The sequence below is a fragment of the Telopea speciosissima genome, chromosome 4 (assembly GCF_018873765.1).
Source record: "Telopea speciosissima isolate NSW1024214 ecotype Mountain lineage chromosome 4, Tspe_v1, whole genome shotgun sequence".
In the NCBI taxonomy this organism is placed as follows: Eukaryota; Viridiplantae; Streptophyta; class Magnoliopsida; order Proteales; family Proteaceae; genus Telopea; species Telopea speciosissima.
Genome location: NC_057919.1, coordinates 45,716,149 through 45,734,435, shown reverse-complemented (window position 1 = coordinate 45,734,435; position 18,287 = coordinate 45,716,149). Strand labels below are relative to the sequence as shown.

Genomic DNA, 18,287 nt, shown 5'->3' with positions numbered 1-18,287 from the left:
GCCAAAATTGGTCACTAGAGATGCTAGCCTGTGCTACCTTACCCCCTGTAGAACTCGACTCTCGCCAACCAAACCACTCCTCGCTAGCAAACATAGATCTCAAGCCAACCATTTTATCCTGAAAGCTTTGCAATACAATAAAGTTGGTGGCAAATCGAGTAATGCCAGGCCTCACCAAATCCCCTCCGCATTTCTCCCTCAATAATAGTAAAGAATATTTATGGTTTTATACAAATGTGGTCACTTGTCTTGCTCGATCGATCACACCCGCTTCCAAGGATTTCTCACCCATGTCTTTAAGCATGAGGTCAACGCAATGGGCAGCACTTGGATTCCTGAAAAGATGCATCCTCTTGCTTTTTCTATTCATCAATTTCTCTCCCGCCTTCTTAAAGTTACTCCCGTTATTTGTCACTACTTGAATAACGTTTGCTGGCCCTACTTCTTCCACAACTTCTTTCAACAATTTTTATATGTACATTGCATCCTTTTTCTCCTTGGATGCATCCACTGACCTTAAGAAGATGGTCTTGCCATCACAATAGACCATGAAATTGATGATCGATTGTCTAGTGGGTTCAATCCAACCATCACACATAATAGTGACTCCATACTGCTCCCATTTCGGCTTTAATGAATCAATGTAAATCTAAAGCTCCTACTTTTTCTTAGGCAAATAAACATTCATCATTTCCCATGGAGTGTGCCCCTTCACTCTTGTGCCAGCCCTCCCAACAGTGTCAATTATAGCATGGTAATATGTCCCTTGAGCAGCATTAGTTGGGATGCTATGATAGAAGAAGAACTTGGACATTGCATCACCAACTTTCGCTTTCCAACCACCCCATGATTGTTTTATAGTTCTTTGTTTGGTGTCCTGCTGACTGTATATAAGGGGATCTTATGAAAGAATCTCAATGGGATCATCAGGATTGAAGGGTGGGGGTAGGGATGGGGGTGGGATGGGGATGCAGCTCCCCTCACACTCTAGGTTCTCCTAAAAGGCAAATCCCCCTGTTTTTGCTTCTTCCTCCTCTCCCTTGCTGGTCGCGCATCTGAAACAGCTGGTCTAGAACTAGAGCCACTTGCTCCTCTGCACATCTCTGTAGCCCTAACCCTTTCCATGTCGGTTGTCACTCGGCTATCAGCCAAGACTCTCTGGTATTGTCTCCACTCTACCTGTGTCTTAAACTCCTCCCGCCTACCTATGTGCACATCATCTTGTGGCTGTGGGTGCTCTCTAAGACTGCCTCATGAAACTCTTCCTTTGCCCTTTGCATTTCTGCTTTCTTTAATCTTCCTCCCTTCAAGTGTTTAGACATGCGCTGTTGCACTGCATAAGGAACTTGTGTGCATTTGGCCACATCCTTATCATGGTTCAAAATTTCGCGAAATTTCGCCGATATATCGGTAAATTTTGGATATTTCGAGAGTATGGAGATGAAATGGGATAACGAATTGGAAAAAGTACAGATTTGGACGAAATTTCGTGATATTTCGGTATGTCACCGAAATATTGCCGAATTATGTTACATTCACTTAAAGAGTAACGTGATCCTGGGTTTAAATATAAAATCTCGCAAGTCTTGATCGAAATCTCTACTGAGACCTGCAGAGACCTCTATTTGCTGCAGTTTTTGGCTTTCTTCCACTATTCCAACTTGGATCCAAACATTGTTCTTCTTCATTTTTGACGGATTGTCGCCGGAAATACGTCAGAGCCTCATCCAAGCTTATCCTCCAAGGATTTTTCATTATTTAAGGTAATTCTTTTTTCTTTAAAACTATTTTTTTTGAAAATAGTATGTTCAATACATGTTGGATGGTGATGATATGTGTCACACCCCGGCCCGGTTTATAAGGTCCAAGTGTGACTGGATGTATCTCACATCCAACCAACCCACCAGGATCGCAAGTGCTGTACTCTATTCGCAAGTCTCATTCACAATTACAGAATTAAATGCAGCGGAAGCAATTTAATATAAGAATAATGCAATAATAAAGAAGATCTAAACGGAATAGTGATATGTATATATATTCAAAAGAAACTTTGAGTTACAAGGTTAGTTCTCAAAAGTAACCCAAAAACCCAAAAGAAAGACTTATATACAATCTATATAAAAGTGTATAACAAAAAGAGGGGAAGCAGACTGCTCTAGTAGAGACTCAGGAGAACGCGCAGTCATCGCACGAGCACGAAACATCGTGCACCATCGTCAGAGGAGTATCATCTCCAAGGGCTGGAGGAGAGTCCTGTGTAGAGCAGACTCCCATAGAAGCACCAGAAGCAATAGTAGTGGACGTGTCAGCTGAAAAATAAGGTTAACCACGGGAGTGAGCTCCACTGAGCCTAGTAAGGAAATGCATGCAAACAGATCACAACAGTCATGATGAATGTCCTAAGTAAGCATGTTCCTAACATGGATACCAAGTCGCATGGGGTATAAGTGCTACTGTAGTAGCATACTAGCCTCGGTCCTGATATTAACCATTGGTCACCCGAGCGAAAGCATTCTACTACGGTGAAGACCCATCAGTTCCGGCATGAACCATCGGACTCTAGTAGACCCCCAAAGACTAACCCTACTGTTGATCCCACAGCGGAGCGGATCGCTAACATGGGGACAGTGAATGGCATCCCGGTAGCAGATCCGACATAGGTAAGTCCGGTGCGGGGTTCCATAGGTGTCCTCTGACTCCAGAAGGGCAAGTTGGGAAGAATCCCTGGAATCCTCCATAGGGGTGTTGAACGATTCATCTGTATCCTCGACCGACGCAGCCCATAGCATCGAAGCCACCATAGACTCAGAGCTGGAACCTGAAATCATACAAGTTCCAAAAATTTAAATTTGTTGCGGTTTTCACACTCCACCCTCCTTATTAGAATTTCGTCCTCGAAATTGACGTACCTGGGAGGTCGAAGAGATAAGGATATCTCTCTTTCATTAAGTCTTCTCTTTCCCAAGATGCGTCAGCTTCAGAGTGGTTACTCCACCTGACTTTCAGAAAAGAGATAGTTCGATTCCTCAAATTGTGTTCTTTTCTATCAATAATCTCTTCAGGCACTTCTTCATAGGTCAGATCAGCAATGAGCTCGGTTGGTTGCTGAGGCAGCAGATGTAATGAGTCAGGGATGTATTGTCTCAACATAGAGACATGGAATACATCGTGTACACCGGCAAGAGATGGGGGTAGTGCAAGCCGATAGGCCACTGCACCAACTCTGGCTATAATCTTATACGGGCCAATGTATCGAGGACTCAACTTCCCTTTCTTTCCAAATCTCACAACACCCTTGATTGGGGACACCTTCAAGAATGCCTTCTCACCAACTCTGAACTGAATGTGCTACCTTCTTCTATCTGCATAGTTCTTCTGTCTGGACTGTGCAGCCTTAATCTTTTCTCTTATTAGATCCACCTGCTCACAAGTCTTCTGAATCAATTCAGGACCCAACATATGTCGCTCTCCAACTTCATCCCAGCACAGTGGAGTACGACATGTCTTGCCATACAGGGCCTTGAATGGAGTCATATCAATAGATGCATGGTAGCTATTATTATAAGTAAACTCAATCAGGGATAAATGCTCATCCCAGCTGCCAGTCATCTCAAGCACACAAGCCCTGATCATATCTTCTAAAGTCTGGATTGTTCTCTCTGTCTGCCCATCCGTCTCAGGCTGATGTGCTGTACTATGGTTTAAGTTAGTACCCATAGCCCACTGTAGACTCTTCCAGAATCTAGAAGTAAATCTGGGATCCCTGTCAGACACAATGTTCACTGGTATTCCATGTAGCCTGATAATATTATCACATAAAGCTTAGCCAATTGATCCATAGAATAGGTGATCTTCATAGGAATAAAATGGGCTGTTTTGGTCAATTTGTCTACAATTACCCAGATTGTATCCATTCCCTTCTTAGTGCGAGGAAGGCTAGTGACAAAATCCATAGTTATGTTCTCCCATTTCGACTCTGGAATGGCTAAGGGTTGCAAAAGTCCCTGTGGTCAATGTCTAACAGCCTTTACTTGCTGACAAGTAGAGCATTTAGAAACATAGGCTGCCACATCATGCTTCATTCCATGCCACCACAAGTACTGTTTCAAATGTCAGTACATTTTTGTGCCACCTGGATGTACAGAGTAAGGAGATTGATGGGCTTCTTGCAAAATCAGATCTTTCAACTTACTATCAGCAGGTATACACAGTCTGTCTCTGAACATCAGAACTCCATCAGCTGTCACCTGCTTTTCATTGGTCATATCTTCATATTTATGAACGCCGCCATCAGGTACGTAAAAAATTTGAAGTCCTTCCTATCTTTGTATCAAGATTATTCAGGGCAGTGAATTAATCTTGATAAAAGTAAATTTTTCTTTGGTAATGTGGCCTTACTGAGACGGCAGCGGATATCTCATATCCTTGGGGTTCCTATATGTTATTTTCCGACCTGCTATTTAGGGATGGAAATCTTTAAGGGTAGAGTAAAGAAGGAGACTCTTTTCCCTTTGATGGATAAGGTCACTCTTGGGCTGGAAAGGAGAGCTGTTGTCCATGGAAGGCAGAGTGGAGCTTGTCTGTTCGGTAATCTTTGGAATGCCCCTACATAATTTCTCAATTTATTGGTGGCCTTCTTCCCTTATTAAGCAGATGGAAGGTTGGATGTGAAACTTCATTTGGACAGGTGATGTAGACTCTGTTAGAAAAATTAAAGATGTATGCAAACCCAAGGATGAGGGAGGGCTGGGTATTCGTAGTTTGTGTGATGTTAACAAGGCCCTTCTTAGCAAGTTGGCGTGGCACATAAAGCATGGGAACTCAAATATGGCGATCTTCTGTCGGGCTAGATTCCTCTCAAAAGCTGGTGAGTTGAGGAGTTACCAATCTTCTTCAATTTGGCCAGGGGTGAAAAAAGTGTGGAATTTTGTGGCAGAGAGGGAAAGATGGATGGTTGTTAGTGGAGTTCGTATTTGATTATGGAAAGACATGTGGTTGGGAAATCATTCAATAGAGGAGATCTCACTTGGAGACTAATTTGTTCGATCCAAACTGTTATGTGGAATATATTATTTCTAACTTCAGTTGGGTGTTCCTTCAAGTTCAGTCATCTTTTTCAAATGATGTCTTTTCCAGTGCCGGAGGTGAAGATTTGTCACTTTCAGATGGACAACAAATGTTTTTGGAGCCTTACCTCCTCAGGCCTGCTTTCAGTGAAATCTGCCTGGGAGGAGATTAGAAGAAGAAATCCAAAGGTTCTGTGGTCTTTGTTGATTTGGGAAATATCCTTGCTGCCAAGGCAATTTTTTGGTTGGAAAATGATTCATGGAAAATTATCTTCGGATGATATGGTTTGCTCTGCCCTCTAGATGTGATCTTTGTCTTTGTGCAGCTAAATCGACAAATCACCTTTTCTGGGAGTGTGCCGGTCTCTAGCTTTCAGGTGGTGTGGTCTCCTCAGGGATCTATAAATGAATTAGTGCCTTGGCGGCGCAAGCCTAGTGACCTAGCCTTGAAAGAAGTGTGGTGTGCGGGGATGGTCCTAGTGCCATTCTTTATCTGGAATGAAAGAAATTGCAGGCACTTTGAGGAGAAGAGCAAGAGGGCTGATCTAACTTTGCGTATGGTATTGAGAGCCTTGAGAGAGCAAATAACCATGAGTAAAGGTCATATCCGATCAGTGGCTGGTTTAATTTGCTCTAAAAGACTTGGCATTCCAGTTGCTCCACAGTGGGTACCGATCATAATGGAGGTTTTCTGGTGTACCCCATCTCGGCCTTGGGTTAAACTAAGTGTTGACGGATGTTCGCTTGGTAACCCAGGTCAAGCTGGTGTAGCTGGACTGGTGGAGTTATTCATGACTTTCAAGCCATAGTGGTTGCTGCTTTTAGTATGTTTATTGGCCACTGTACAAACTATTGAGGCTGAATTTTAGGCTCCGGTGAAAGTTCTTTCAGTTGCAAGGACTTGGGGATTCAGGCACTTTGGATTGAATGTGACTCTGTTGCAGTGATAATAGCTGTCTATGGAGGATCTGTTCCCTGGTACATTTACAAAGATTGGCTTCTTCTTCAGCCATATTTATCCTCCATTCGGTGGAAACTCTCCCATTGCTATAGAAGCCAACCCAATTGCGTACTTCTTGGCCAAGGAAGCAGCTAAGACCATTGTGTCTTCCTCTTCGCTGTCTTTTTCTTCGTTAGTTCATGATGACCTCTTGATCGACGCTCAATGTAGACCGAGATTTCGTATCCGGTGATAGTTTTTAGCTTGCCTTCACCCCTGCTGATTGCCATGCCGAAGGTGGGGGCTTGGGTCTTGCTTTTCATTTTGTTTTCAGTCTTTCTTGTAATTCTTTCGTTCTTTTTAACAAAATTGATCCTTTAGCGAATATATATATATCCATGCACGGTCATGCACTGTGCATTGTCCTGTCCCCCCTCTCACAAGAGGGGGCCGAATGCCGAAATGACAAAAAGCGCCTCTCCTATTTGAAGAATTCGTAACCCCTTCCCCCTTATGCGGCCGTGCATGAAAACCTCCCCCATATTATTAAGAAGATTTAAAAAAAAAAATAAATTGTTTAAAGTCAATCTCGTTGGTGGAAAATTATTCAAATTCACATATAACACTTTCCTTCGGTATCAATTTTTCCATTAGTATCTGATTAGATCATGTACATTCGCCAAGTATCAATTTGGTGCATGTGTCTCGTACTTAACACATGTGAACTACTATTAGAATTTATCAATATTAGCACTTTTGTCTTATTATTTCCCGTTCATGATCACTGATGCTATCATATTTCTTTATCAGTATTACCCTGACCTGTTTAGGGTGAGCTACAAGAATCTTGCTTCTTAGTTTATTAGTATGAGGTGGAAACTGAGTAGCTCTTATTTTGTCTTCTCGATGCCAACCTTCTGGATCTGAAATGCGTTATGGGTTTTTTCTACAGGAGAAAGTTGGTAAGTTCTATGAAACTCAATGAGAGTAAAGATTCTTTCTGAAAAATGCTAATTTATGGAGAAAGTTCTCTCTCTCTCTCCCACTCATCTTTGTAACATGTTTTCTTACTTTCTGCAGTATGTCACATTGTGAAGAATTATATTGCTCATGTTCTCAACACCAAAGTTCCTTTAATCCTAGGTAGACTTTTTTGTTTAAAATTTTCATTTGTTTCTACCCTTCTCTTTTAGTGACTTCGATTTAGAATTTCTGCTACTGTGTTTCAATTCTGAACATATTATATCAGAACCGTATATGCTCTAAGACTAGCATGTATTTTATAGGTATTTGGGGAGGAAAAGGTCAAGGGAAATCATTTCAGACAGAACTTATATTCCAGGCAATGGGAATTGAGCCAGTCATTATGTCTGCTGGGGAGCTTGAATCAGAGAAAGCAGGTAAAATGAATTTTTAGCTTGTTCAAATTACTATAGACATAAAAGAGAATTGTAAAGATTCTATCATCCTAAATGAGCAATTCTAGCTGGAAATTGGCCAAGTGATGTGAGTGGGTTTGGATGTACAGAAGTTCCTGTTAACAGCCTTAGGAATTGAGTGCTTGAATGACCTAGATCGATCACCCAGCCCCTTATTTATAATAATATCAAATTACAATCAAAGTATGAATCCCCCCCAATCCTATTCCTATTAGGAATTCCTACTACAATTAGGAATCCCAAATAGAGATTGGATAGAAGGGAAAAAAACAGAAAAAAGAAAAAACTAAAACATAAAATAACTAAAACAATAAGGACTAAATTACCCCTATCGGGTAAAGTAGTCAATCTCAACACTCCCCCTCAAGTTGGAGCAAAGATGTCGATCATGCCCAACTTGACTAGGTTGGGATGAAACAATTTCCCAGACAATCCCTTGGTGAAGATATTAGCAAGTTGATCAGTGGATGTCACAAAGGGAATGCAAATCAGCCCATCTTCTAACTTCTCTTTGATGAAATGCCTATCTACCTCAACATGCTTGATACTATCATGCTGTACTGGGTTGTGTGTTATGCTGATTGCAGCCTTCTTGTCGCAGTACAACATCATAGGAAGACGAATAGGAACACCAAGATCTTGTAGCAAACCTTTAAGCCAGAGTAACTCACAAATACCTTGTGCCATAGCTCGAAACTCAGCTTCTACATTCTGCTTCTTGCTACGCCATGTGACAAGATTTCCACCTACAAAGGAGCAATACCCAGAAATAGACTTGCGATCTGCAGAACCAGCCCAATCAGCATCAGTGTATGCTTCTATCCGTAGATGACCATGCATAGACAGAAGAATTCCTTTTCCAGGAGCTGACTTCAAATAGTGCAAGATACGAAGAACAACCTCTATATGAGAAGAGTAGGGATCATGCATAAACTGGCTCACAGTAATCATGGCAACAGCAATGTCAGGATGAGTGTGTGAGAGATAAATCAGCTTCCCTACAAGTCTTTGGTACCAGCCTTTATCAACAGGCTCACCCTCTTTCTCCTTGAGTTGAACAGTAGGGTCCATAGGAGTATCTGAAGGATGACAGCCTAGCAACCCGTTTTCAGCCAATAAGTCTAGGACATACTTCCTCTGAGAGAGAAAAATGCCTTTAGAAGATCTGGGCACTTTAATCCCAAGAAAGTATCGTAGTTTCCCTAGATCTTTAATCTCAAATTTTTGTCCAAGGAAGGTCTTCAACCGTCTGATCTCATCACCATCATTGCCAGTAACCACTATATCATCAATGTAGACTATAAGAACAGTGAGTTTTTCACCAACCCTCTTTATAAAGAGTGTGTGATCAGCATTACTCTGCTTATAGCCCACAGAAATCATGGCCTTGTGGAACCGGCCAAACCATGCTCAAGGTGATTGCTTCAGCCCATAAAGTGCACGCTTCAGCCTACACACTTTTCCTTGGTTTCTGTCACAAGAGAACCCTGGTGGAATGTCCATATACACCTCCTCATCCAGTGCTCCATTTAGGAAGGCATTTTTTACATCTAGTTGCTGCAAATCCCATCCAAGGTTGACTGCACAAGATAATAACACACAAACAGTATTTAACTTTGCAACAGATGCAAAAGTTTCTTGGTAATCAATGCCGTATGTCTGAGTAAACCCCTTGGCCACGAGTCGTGCCTTATACCTATCCATAGTGCCATCCACCTTCTGTTTCACCATAAACACCCATTTACATCCAACGGTTTTCTTCCTAGGTGGAAGAACCACAAGCTCCCATGTGTTATTTTTCTTCAAGGCTTCCATTTCTTCCATCATAGCTGCCTTCCACTTTCCATCTGATAGAGCTTCTTGCCACTTGTTAGGAATATGAACAGAAGAAAGAGAGGAAACAAAAGCACGAAAGGATGGGGAAAGGGAATCATAAGAAACAACATGAGATATGGGATGCTGAGTGCAAGTTCTGACACCTTTGCGAAGAACAATAGGTAATTCAGTAGAAGGAATATTACCAGGTGGAGAGGCAGGTTTTGGATCTGGGTTCGGCAATTGGATGGGTACTGGAGCAACAGTTGATTGAACCTACTTATGTTTCCTTGCATAGGTCTTCACAGTACTGTCATCAATCCTCCTCTGAAATTCACTAATAGTCCTCTGGATAGGAGTCTGGACAAGGGTAGATTGCTCCCTTTGAATAGAAATAGTCTCCCCCTGTATAGGAACCTCTCCCCTTGACTCAGGGGGAGTACTAGGGACAGGCCGAACTGGTTCAGACTCGTGGTAAACAGACTGAAGTGGAGGTGGATAGTCAATAGTCAGCACATCTTCACTAACACTCTCCCCCTGAAGAGGTGGGGACATATAATATGGAACACTTTCATGAAAGACAACATCCATGCTGACAAAAGTCCTGCGGGATAGAGGGTAATAACATTTGTACCCTTTCTGTGTAGCAGAGTAACCCAAGAAAATGCAGCGGAGACTACGTGGGTCAAGTTTATCAGGGGACCTTGTATCCCTGGCATAACAAACGCAGCCAAACACCTTAGGTGGGACTATAAAGGAAGAAGAGCCAAGTAATAGCTCAATAGGACCTTTGGAAAGAAGAACCCGACTGGGCAGCCTATTAATTAAATAGGCTGCAGTAAGGATAGCATCCCCCCAATAAAGAGAAGGAACATTGTGAGCAAACATAAGAGCCCTAGCCACCTCCAAGAGGTGACGGTTTTTCCTCTCAGTCACACCATTTTGGGCTGGAGTGTCGACACAGCTGGTTTGATGGAGGATTCCATGGGCAGCAAGGTATTTTTGGAACTGACTTTCCATATACTCTTTCCCATTGTCACTCCTCAAAATTTGAAGAGTGGCATTAAATTGGGTCTTAACCAATTGATGAAAGTGCTGAAAACATGAAAAAACTTCATTTTTTGTGTGCATAAGGTAGACCCAAGTGAACCTAGAATAGTAGTCAATAAAAGTGACATACCATCGATGTCCAGACAGGGAAGCTTTCTTACTAGGACCCCCCATATCAGTATGAACAACATGAAATAAGGAAGAGGATCTCTTATTAGAAATAGGATAAGTTGAACGTGTCTGTTTAGCCAAGACACAAGGCTCACAAAAAAAGTCTTCCTTATTACAGTCTTTAACTAATGCTAGTAATAAATTTGATAAAGTACCTAAAGGGGGATAGCCTAGCCTAGAGTGCCATTTATGTAATTCAGAAGAGAAAGATGCCGAAGGTAAAGCCTGGGTAGGTGTAGGATCGCCATCTAGCAGGTACAATCCGCCATGCACTTTACCCGATCCAATCGTCTTCCCCGAGTCCAGTTCCTAAAAAACACAGTGAATGGGAAAAAAAGTCACTTTACAATTCAGGGATTTAGTGATACTGCTAATGGAAAGAAGGTTAGTTGTAAATTTGGGAATATGCAACATAGATGACAGGGTAAGGGAAGGAGAACAACCAATGGATCCTTTCCCTAAGATGGAGGAGAGGGACCCATCAGCAATTTTGACTTTATCCTTACCAGAAGCAGGAGAATATGTATTAAAAAGGCTGGAAGAACCTGTCATGTGATAAGTAGCACCGGAGTCTATGATCCATGGAGTGGAAACTACTGATGCACAATGACCAGCAAAGGAAATACCTGTACGGGCAAAGAAGGAACCTGAATTGGCAGCAGACGTAGTAGAGGCAGCATGACGTAGAGCCTGGAGTTCTTCCTGGGAGAAACCGATGTCAGCAGTGGGAGTTGGAGCTACACCTTCAGTGTGATTGGCTTGGTTTTTAGACTTGGCACGACCACGTTTGGCCTCAAAATCAGCTGGCTTCCCATGTAATTTCCAACACTGAGCCTTAGTATGAATGATGGGTTTTGAAATTGCAGAATTTTCAACCATCAGAATGGGCTGAAACTTAGGTCGAGTTTCCCTCTAATAGTAGGGAAGATATCCTCCAAAAATTAGCTCTTTCTGATGAGCCAATAAAAAGCCCTAAATTTGTCAAAATTTAGGAAGAAAACCTGACTGCAGAGAAATCGCAGAGTTGATTCAGAATTGGATTTGATCCAGATCTGCAGTCCTCAAACAGGGAATGGTGTAGACCGATAAGAGTAGGAACCAATCTCCACAAAAGCAGAATCAAACTTCAGTTGAAAGGATAGCTCGATCTCCAAGGATGGAAAAAATCCTGCCGGCAGATTTAGGTCACACCACTGTTCTTCGATCTTCAATGAGGTGACATTGAGGGCAGCAGCTAAATTTGCATTAGATCACCTCATAGTTGCTGCCCTGATGGAGAGAAAGAAGCCGAGAGTGGTGGAGAGAAAAGGAAAAAAGAGAAAAACAGAAACCGAGAGGGGGAAGAACCAGAAAACCAGAAAAACTGAGAAAGGAGAGAAGGGGAAGAACCAGAAAACCAGAAAACTGAGAAAGGCTGCTCTTAGATCAGAGTTGGCTCTGATACCATGTTAACAGCCTTAGGAATTGAGTGCTTGAATGACCTAGATCGATCACCCAGCCCCTTATTTATAATAATATCAAATTACAATCAAAATATGAATCCCCCCAATCCTATTCCTATTAGGAATTCCAAATAGAGATCGGATAGAAGGGAAAAAAACAGAAAAAAGAAAAAACTAAAACATAAAATAACTAAAACAATAAGGACTAAATTACCCCTATCGGGTAAAGTAGTCAATCTCAACAGTTCCACATTTTGGTTATGAGTATGTGTTTCTTGTGTGGGATGAACAATTGACTTGTTTTATTGAGCGTTGATACAGCCAAAGGTTGAAGCAATTTGGTCAAAGGTTGAAGCAACAAAAGCGTTGGATATGACTAGGCTTGCCACAATGATGGCAGTTTCTTACTGGACCAGGTTTATCGGGCTTATCAACAAAGCCCTGAGCACCAAATGACGGAGATGCACCATAAGATGGGGTCTTACCATGACCAGTACCACGTCCTCCACCACGACCACTCACAAGAGCAGTACTATCACTAGGAGTAGAATCTTGTGTAGTGCCACGGGATACACGGAGAACACGAGAAAAGGTATCCGCAAGAGAGGGAACCTTGTCACCACCAAGGATCTGAGAGCGGACAGATTCAAATTCTGGTCCCAAGCTGCCTAAGAAAACTCATCACTGCCAGCTGCTCACGTTGGTTCTGCGTTTGGGTAACATCAGAAGTAATGGGCAGAAGAGCATTTAATTCTTCATACATGTGTTTAAAGTCGGCAAAGTGCTGTGTAAGAGGACGACCTTTGTGGTCAACCCGGTAGAACTCTTGTGACAATGCATAACTCCGTGAAAGATTGTTGTGACCAGAATACAATACAGCCAAGTAATCCCACAATTCCTTAACAGTGTTGATGTGTGTCACAAGATCAACAATGTTGCTGTCCATTGAGTTCAGCATTTGTCCTAAAATGCGAGCATCTACAATCTCCCATGCAGACTCATCTGTACCCTCAGGTTTCTGCCCAGTCAAATGATTTTTATCTCCTCTTCCAGTAAGAACCAATGACACAATCTTTTGCCATTGCTGAAAATTATGGCTACCTTCCAATTTCTTGGTGGTAAGAAAATTGGAAGAGGAGGATATAACTTCAGTCACAATTTTAGGATCCTTTTGTGAGTCACCCATCACAAATCAGCAAGGATAAAGTACCTGGACATGTCTAACAGTAGTCCTTCAAATTAAAAAAAAAAAGATCTAGCATCCAACTTCAAACAAACTAGCAACCAACTTCAAACAATCATCAAACAGCCTCAGAAATTGAAAGCAAACAATCCGAAATAGAAACTTCACCACTACCAAGTTGAAACAAATAACAAACATGCCCAAACATTGATTCACCAGCCAACAACCAATCAAAAAACAATTCCAGAAATGTCGATTTCAGAAACCAGACCTAATATTCTCATCAAAACCCATATTGATTCCAGAAATATCGACCATGAATGTCGATTAAAACTCACTCAAAATGCAACCAAAACTAAGAATAGGGACATCGAACCTGTTTGGATAATGCTTTGATGTCTTCAAGCCATCACAGAAACTTTTGAAGACTTAAAAACTGGGGTGAAAGCACCCCCAACTGCAGAGAATGAACTGAATTGCCTTCATGAGTCAATCACAGCTTTGAAGTTTGAACCTCTTGTTGCTGAGTGAGTGAACAAAAAACAAATCGAAGAACAGCTGGAATGAAGTGTGCGCCAATCAATGAAACTGCTTTGATACCATGTAAATGGATAGAACTAGGTAGATAGATAGAGAGAAGACAAAGGAGAAGAGGAAGAAGAAGAGAAAGAGAGCCAAAGATGGGCAGCACTCTCGTAATAAGAGAGGGCCTGAAAAATATGATATATAAGTATAGGGTACAGGGGCAAAATAGGAAACAAAAAGAGAATAAAGAAAAAGAGGAAATCCTCTCTTGGTATTAGCGCCAGAATGTTTGACACTAATCCCGAGAGGGATATTCCCTTCTCTAACAGTCCTATTTCTAACTTTGTTTCATATATAATTCTCTCTGCTTTCCATTCCTTTGTTTCCTCCTTGTCTTCTTTTTCTATTCCTAACACCTGGCAAGAGGCATTAGCTAACTTGAGGTGGAAAGAAGCAATGAATGAAGAGGACTGCCCTAACAAAGAATGATACTGGGGATTTAGTGTCCCTTCCTCCAGGAAAGAACCCGTTGGATGCAAATGGGTCTTTGTTGTACAACTAAAGGCTGATGGATCTGTGGAAAGATACAAGGCACATCCAGTGGCTATAGGCTTTACTCAAACCTATGGGATTGACTATCAGGAAACGTTTGCCCCAGTTGCCAAGATGAACACTGTTAGGATTTTCATTTCTTGTGCGGTTAACCAAGGATGGGATCTTCAACAACCTGAGGTAAAGAATGCATTTCTTCACAGGGAGCTAAAAGAAGAAGTGTACATGGAAATTCCTCCTGGCTTTGCTTACCCAGAAACACAAGGAAAGGTATGCTGGTTGAAGAAAGCATTATATGGTCTGAAACAGTCCCCTAGAGTATGGTTAGGTCGGTTTCATAAAGCTATGGTGTCCATTGGGTATAAACAGAGCAATGCTGACCATACTTTGTTTATCAAGAAGACGAGCCAGCACATCACAGTCTTGGTCGTTTATGTGGATGACATAGTCATCATTGGGAGTGATAGTGTTGAAATAGGAAAACTAAAGGCCTATTTGGGAACTGAGTTTGAAGTAAAAGATCTAGGGAGGCTTCGGAGTTGCTCATTTTGCACAAGTTATCTCACTTTCTCAGAGAAAGTATACACTTGATCTCTTATCTGACACTGTCATGTTGAGATGTAAACCTGCTGATACACCATTAGAACCAAATACTCATTTAAAGAGTAAGGATGGAGAGTTAGTGGATAAGGACAGCTGTCAAAGACTGGTTGGGCATCTGATATACCTATCCCATACACGACCAGACATAGCTTTTGCAGTGAGTGTAGTCAGCCAATATATGCATGACCCTTGCTTTACTCATTTGGAGGCAGCATATATTTGAGATATTTGAAATCATCACCTGGAAAGGACATACTCTTCTCTCCTCACAGTCATCTTAAAGTTGAGGCCTTTACTGATGTTGACTTGGCAGGAAGTCCAGATGACAAAAGATCTACATTAGGCTATTGTTCTGTTGTTGGAGGTAACTTGGTTACTTGGCGAAGCAAGAAACAAGCTATTATGGCTCGATTCCGTGCTGAAGCTGAGTTGGGGGTTATGGCCCATGGGATATGTGAACTCCTCTGGCTTCAAGGGCTTCTTCAAGACTTTTGTGTAGCGGTTGATCTGCTCATGCGTTTTTATTGTGACAATAAATCTGCAATAAGTATTGCACATAATCCAGTTCAACATGATTGCACCAAGTATGTTGAGATTGATCCTCACTTCATCAAGGAACAAAGAGTCATTTGTGTTCCGTTTACCCAGTCTAGTGAGCAGTTAGCTGACATTCTTACTAAGGGTGAGCCATCTCAGAGCCGATCCCGCCAGTGAGTAAAGGAAGGCCTGACCCATTTGATTTCCGGTAAGCTCCCAAGACTTAGCCACAGTGATAAGGATCTTTAGGTGGGCTTTGGGATCTCCTATCCCGTCGAACTTATCGAGCTTCCATTTGAAATCTTCGGGCATTTTTCCCGTTGGAAAGAAGACCAAATCATCTTCCGGCTATGCAACCGCTTTGCCTTTCACGGCGATCTCCAGTTTTTCAACCTTCTCTCTCATCTGTCTTTCTCTTTCGGTCTCAGGGGGATTTTGTGGGGTATTGATGACCACAACTCCCTCCTCCTTTATCACAACTGCGGGTTGCACTTTGGGTGTCGGTGTTACTCTGGGTTCTCCAAGGGTTTGTGCATTGTCTCCTTGAGGTTGCATTGCCTGAACCATCTACGTGACCAACTGTTTCATCTCTGTCATTTGCTTCAGCATGCTAACCATTTCTTGATTCAATACTTCATTTGACAGGTTGACGTTACGGATCCATGGTGCCCACACTGGGTGATGACCTTATTAGACTTTGCCTAAGTGGAGGAATGGAAGTACTTAAGACCTCTGGGGATCAAATTGGACCAACTCTGGTTAGCCCATTATCATGACGGGCCCACACGAGTAACATGAATATTTCTTATCGTGGATTGTGCTTTATAAAACTTATTTTAGGACTTGAGAAGATTTTTTTTATATATATATTTTTAAATTTTTGTTATTTATTTATACTAGAAGATATACACAAACAAATATATTCAAACAAGGTTAGTCTGTGCAACAATTTACCTTTGGCCTCTTGGTTCCATCTTACTTAGGTAATTAATGGCGTATTTATACCAACACCCAGGATTAATCAGGGAAGGCCCTTATAATCTCAGAATTGATGTAGTGACACCATAAATCCTTTGTTGTTCGATGGTTTAGGTCAAATTGGAATCGTTACACAGTAGCAAACAAAATGGCCTAATTGAGAATCCCTTAGCGGTCTATCCTTTGCTAATACTGGATGCCTCGTATTGCGGGACGATAAGAGCTCTATCATTAACTTACCATACTGGATAGCGTATCATACTCCGAGGGACAATCGAGGCAACATTTTTTTTCCCAAAACACTAGCCCAGATGGATATGTCATTTTTAACGAGGGACTATCAAGGGACGGATAGAGCCCCTTCTTATGACAGGCAATCCATATTAAGAAAGGTAGACCACCGAGAATCTCGCTTTCAGCCCTACTATGTTAGTTTGTGGTGTATCCTAATCGTATATAGTCTAATTTCCTGCATGATGCATGCAATAGGTAGGTTGATAGGACAGAATAAGGTTACCCTTGACAAAAACGATATACCTATCGCTCGTGTTTGCGATTTGCAGGTACGTGATTCTTTTGATATACCTGGAGAGTAGGTCACATGATCTCAGACTAATCAAACTAGTGCCCTTTTTGAGTAGCGGAGTACCCTACGACACACTAGTGAACACTCTCGTCGGTGATTCTAAACTCATACAGTAAATATCAAGGGCTGTGGCTTCACCACAAATTACCCATAACTACACATGGGGTCCAACGACTAACCACGGGGCTGTGAGTTCCCATAAAGTGTTGTGTGTGCATGATAGTGGTGGCGGAAGCGGGTACCGTCCGATCTCAGAGTACTTAGTATGATGTGCCCCACCTCCCCGGGGTTAGAGGCACAATAGGGAGTACCCTCGTCGTTTGATTTCACTTTGAACACGATGCATAATGCAGTTAGTACAACAAAAGGGGTTAGCCAAACATGTTATCAATCAAACAATGCAGAAGGGAGAATATTCTTGCTTCCAACGGTAGCATCTAGTATTGAAAGCTTGACCATCTTTCGCCAGTGGAGTCGCCATTGTAAGGATCTGTTCCGAGAAACCTGCGCATTTCCGATGCTTTTGGCGGTTCGGAGGGTGGTTTTTATGCTCCTCGATTGGAGAGAGAAGAAATGCGTCTTCTCAGGTATATATGTCAATTTTTAAGGGGATGGGGGTCGTGATTAAATGAAATGGAGTCGCCACCTAGGATTAGGGCCTAGTACCCATTGGTGTAGCCCTGTAAAGGGCTACGGGACTTCGTTTGGTCTGGTCAGAGATTCGGGGTAAGTAATCAGGTTACGAGAGTGGGAAAGTGTTAGGCACCCACATCTCCCCGGTAAATTGGTCCTTCTATTAGATGCTTGTTTTCAAATATTCTCCCTTTTTGAATGTCCTATTCCCACATGTATGGCTAAAACGATGCACAAAGAGCTTAACTAAAATTAATCTAATTTACACTAACTACTGTACACTACACGAGAATAGTTTAAAGTCCACATTATTACGAAATTTAAGGTTTAATGAAGAAAGTAAATACCTGTATGCTTTAAACCAACACAATTATGCGAGAGGGATCGCGTCCCCTAGAGGCAAAAGACTGGTTTTATCCTTTGTCGGGCAGATTAACGGCTTACGGGTGTCCGGTGCTAGGACCTCGGACAAAGTAACAACGTCGGATAGCTTCCGAGTCAAGACACTCGGGTGTTGGGCAGAGTAACGGCTTACGGGTGTCGAGTGCTAGCACCTCGGACAGGGTAATGGCATCGGATAGCTGCAGAGTCCAGACACTCGGGTGTTAGATGCTAGGACCTCAGACAGAGTAATGGTGTCGGAAAGTTTCGAAACCCAGACACTCGGGTGTCGGGCAGAGCAACGGCTCACGGATATCGGGTGCTAGGACCTCAGACAGAATAACGGCGTTAGGAAACGAGTATTTGGACGTCGGACAGGGGGCTAG

At 42.2% G+C, this 18,287-nt stretch overlaps 1 protein-coding gene across 1 annotated transcript in view; it reads left to right on the top strand.

Moving 5' to 3' along the window:
- LOC122660157 (ribulose bisphosphate carboxylase/oxygenase activase, chloroplastic-like) overlaps positions 1–18,287 on the top strand; it is a 76,812-nt gene that overhangs the window by 6,972 nt on the left and 51,553 nt on the right. The window contains exons 3-5 of the mRNA XM_043855343.1: positions 6,959–6,968; positions 7,087–7,149; positions 7,293–7,406. Of these exons, the coding sequence (XP_043711278.1) occupies positions 6,959–6,968; positions 7,087–7,149; positions 7,293–7,406 (187 nt within the window). The remainder of the gene's footprint in view (positions 1–6,958; positions 6,969–7,086; positions 7,150–7,292; positions 7,407–18,287) is intronic.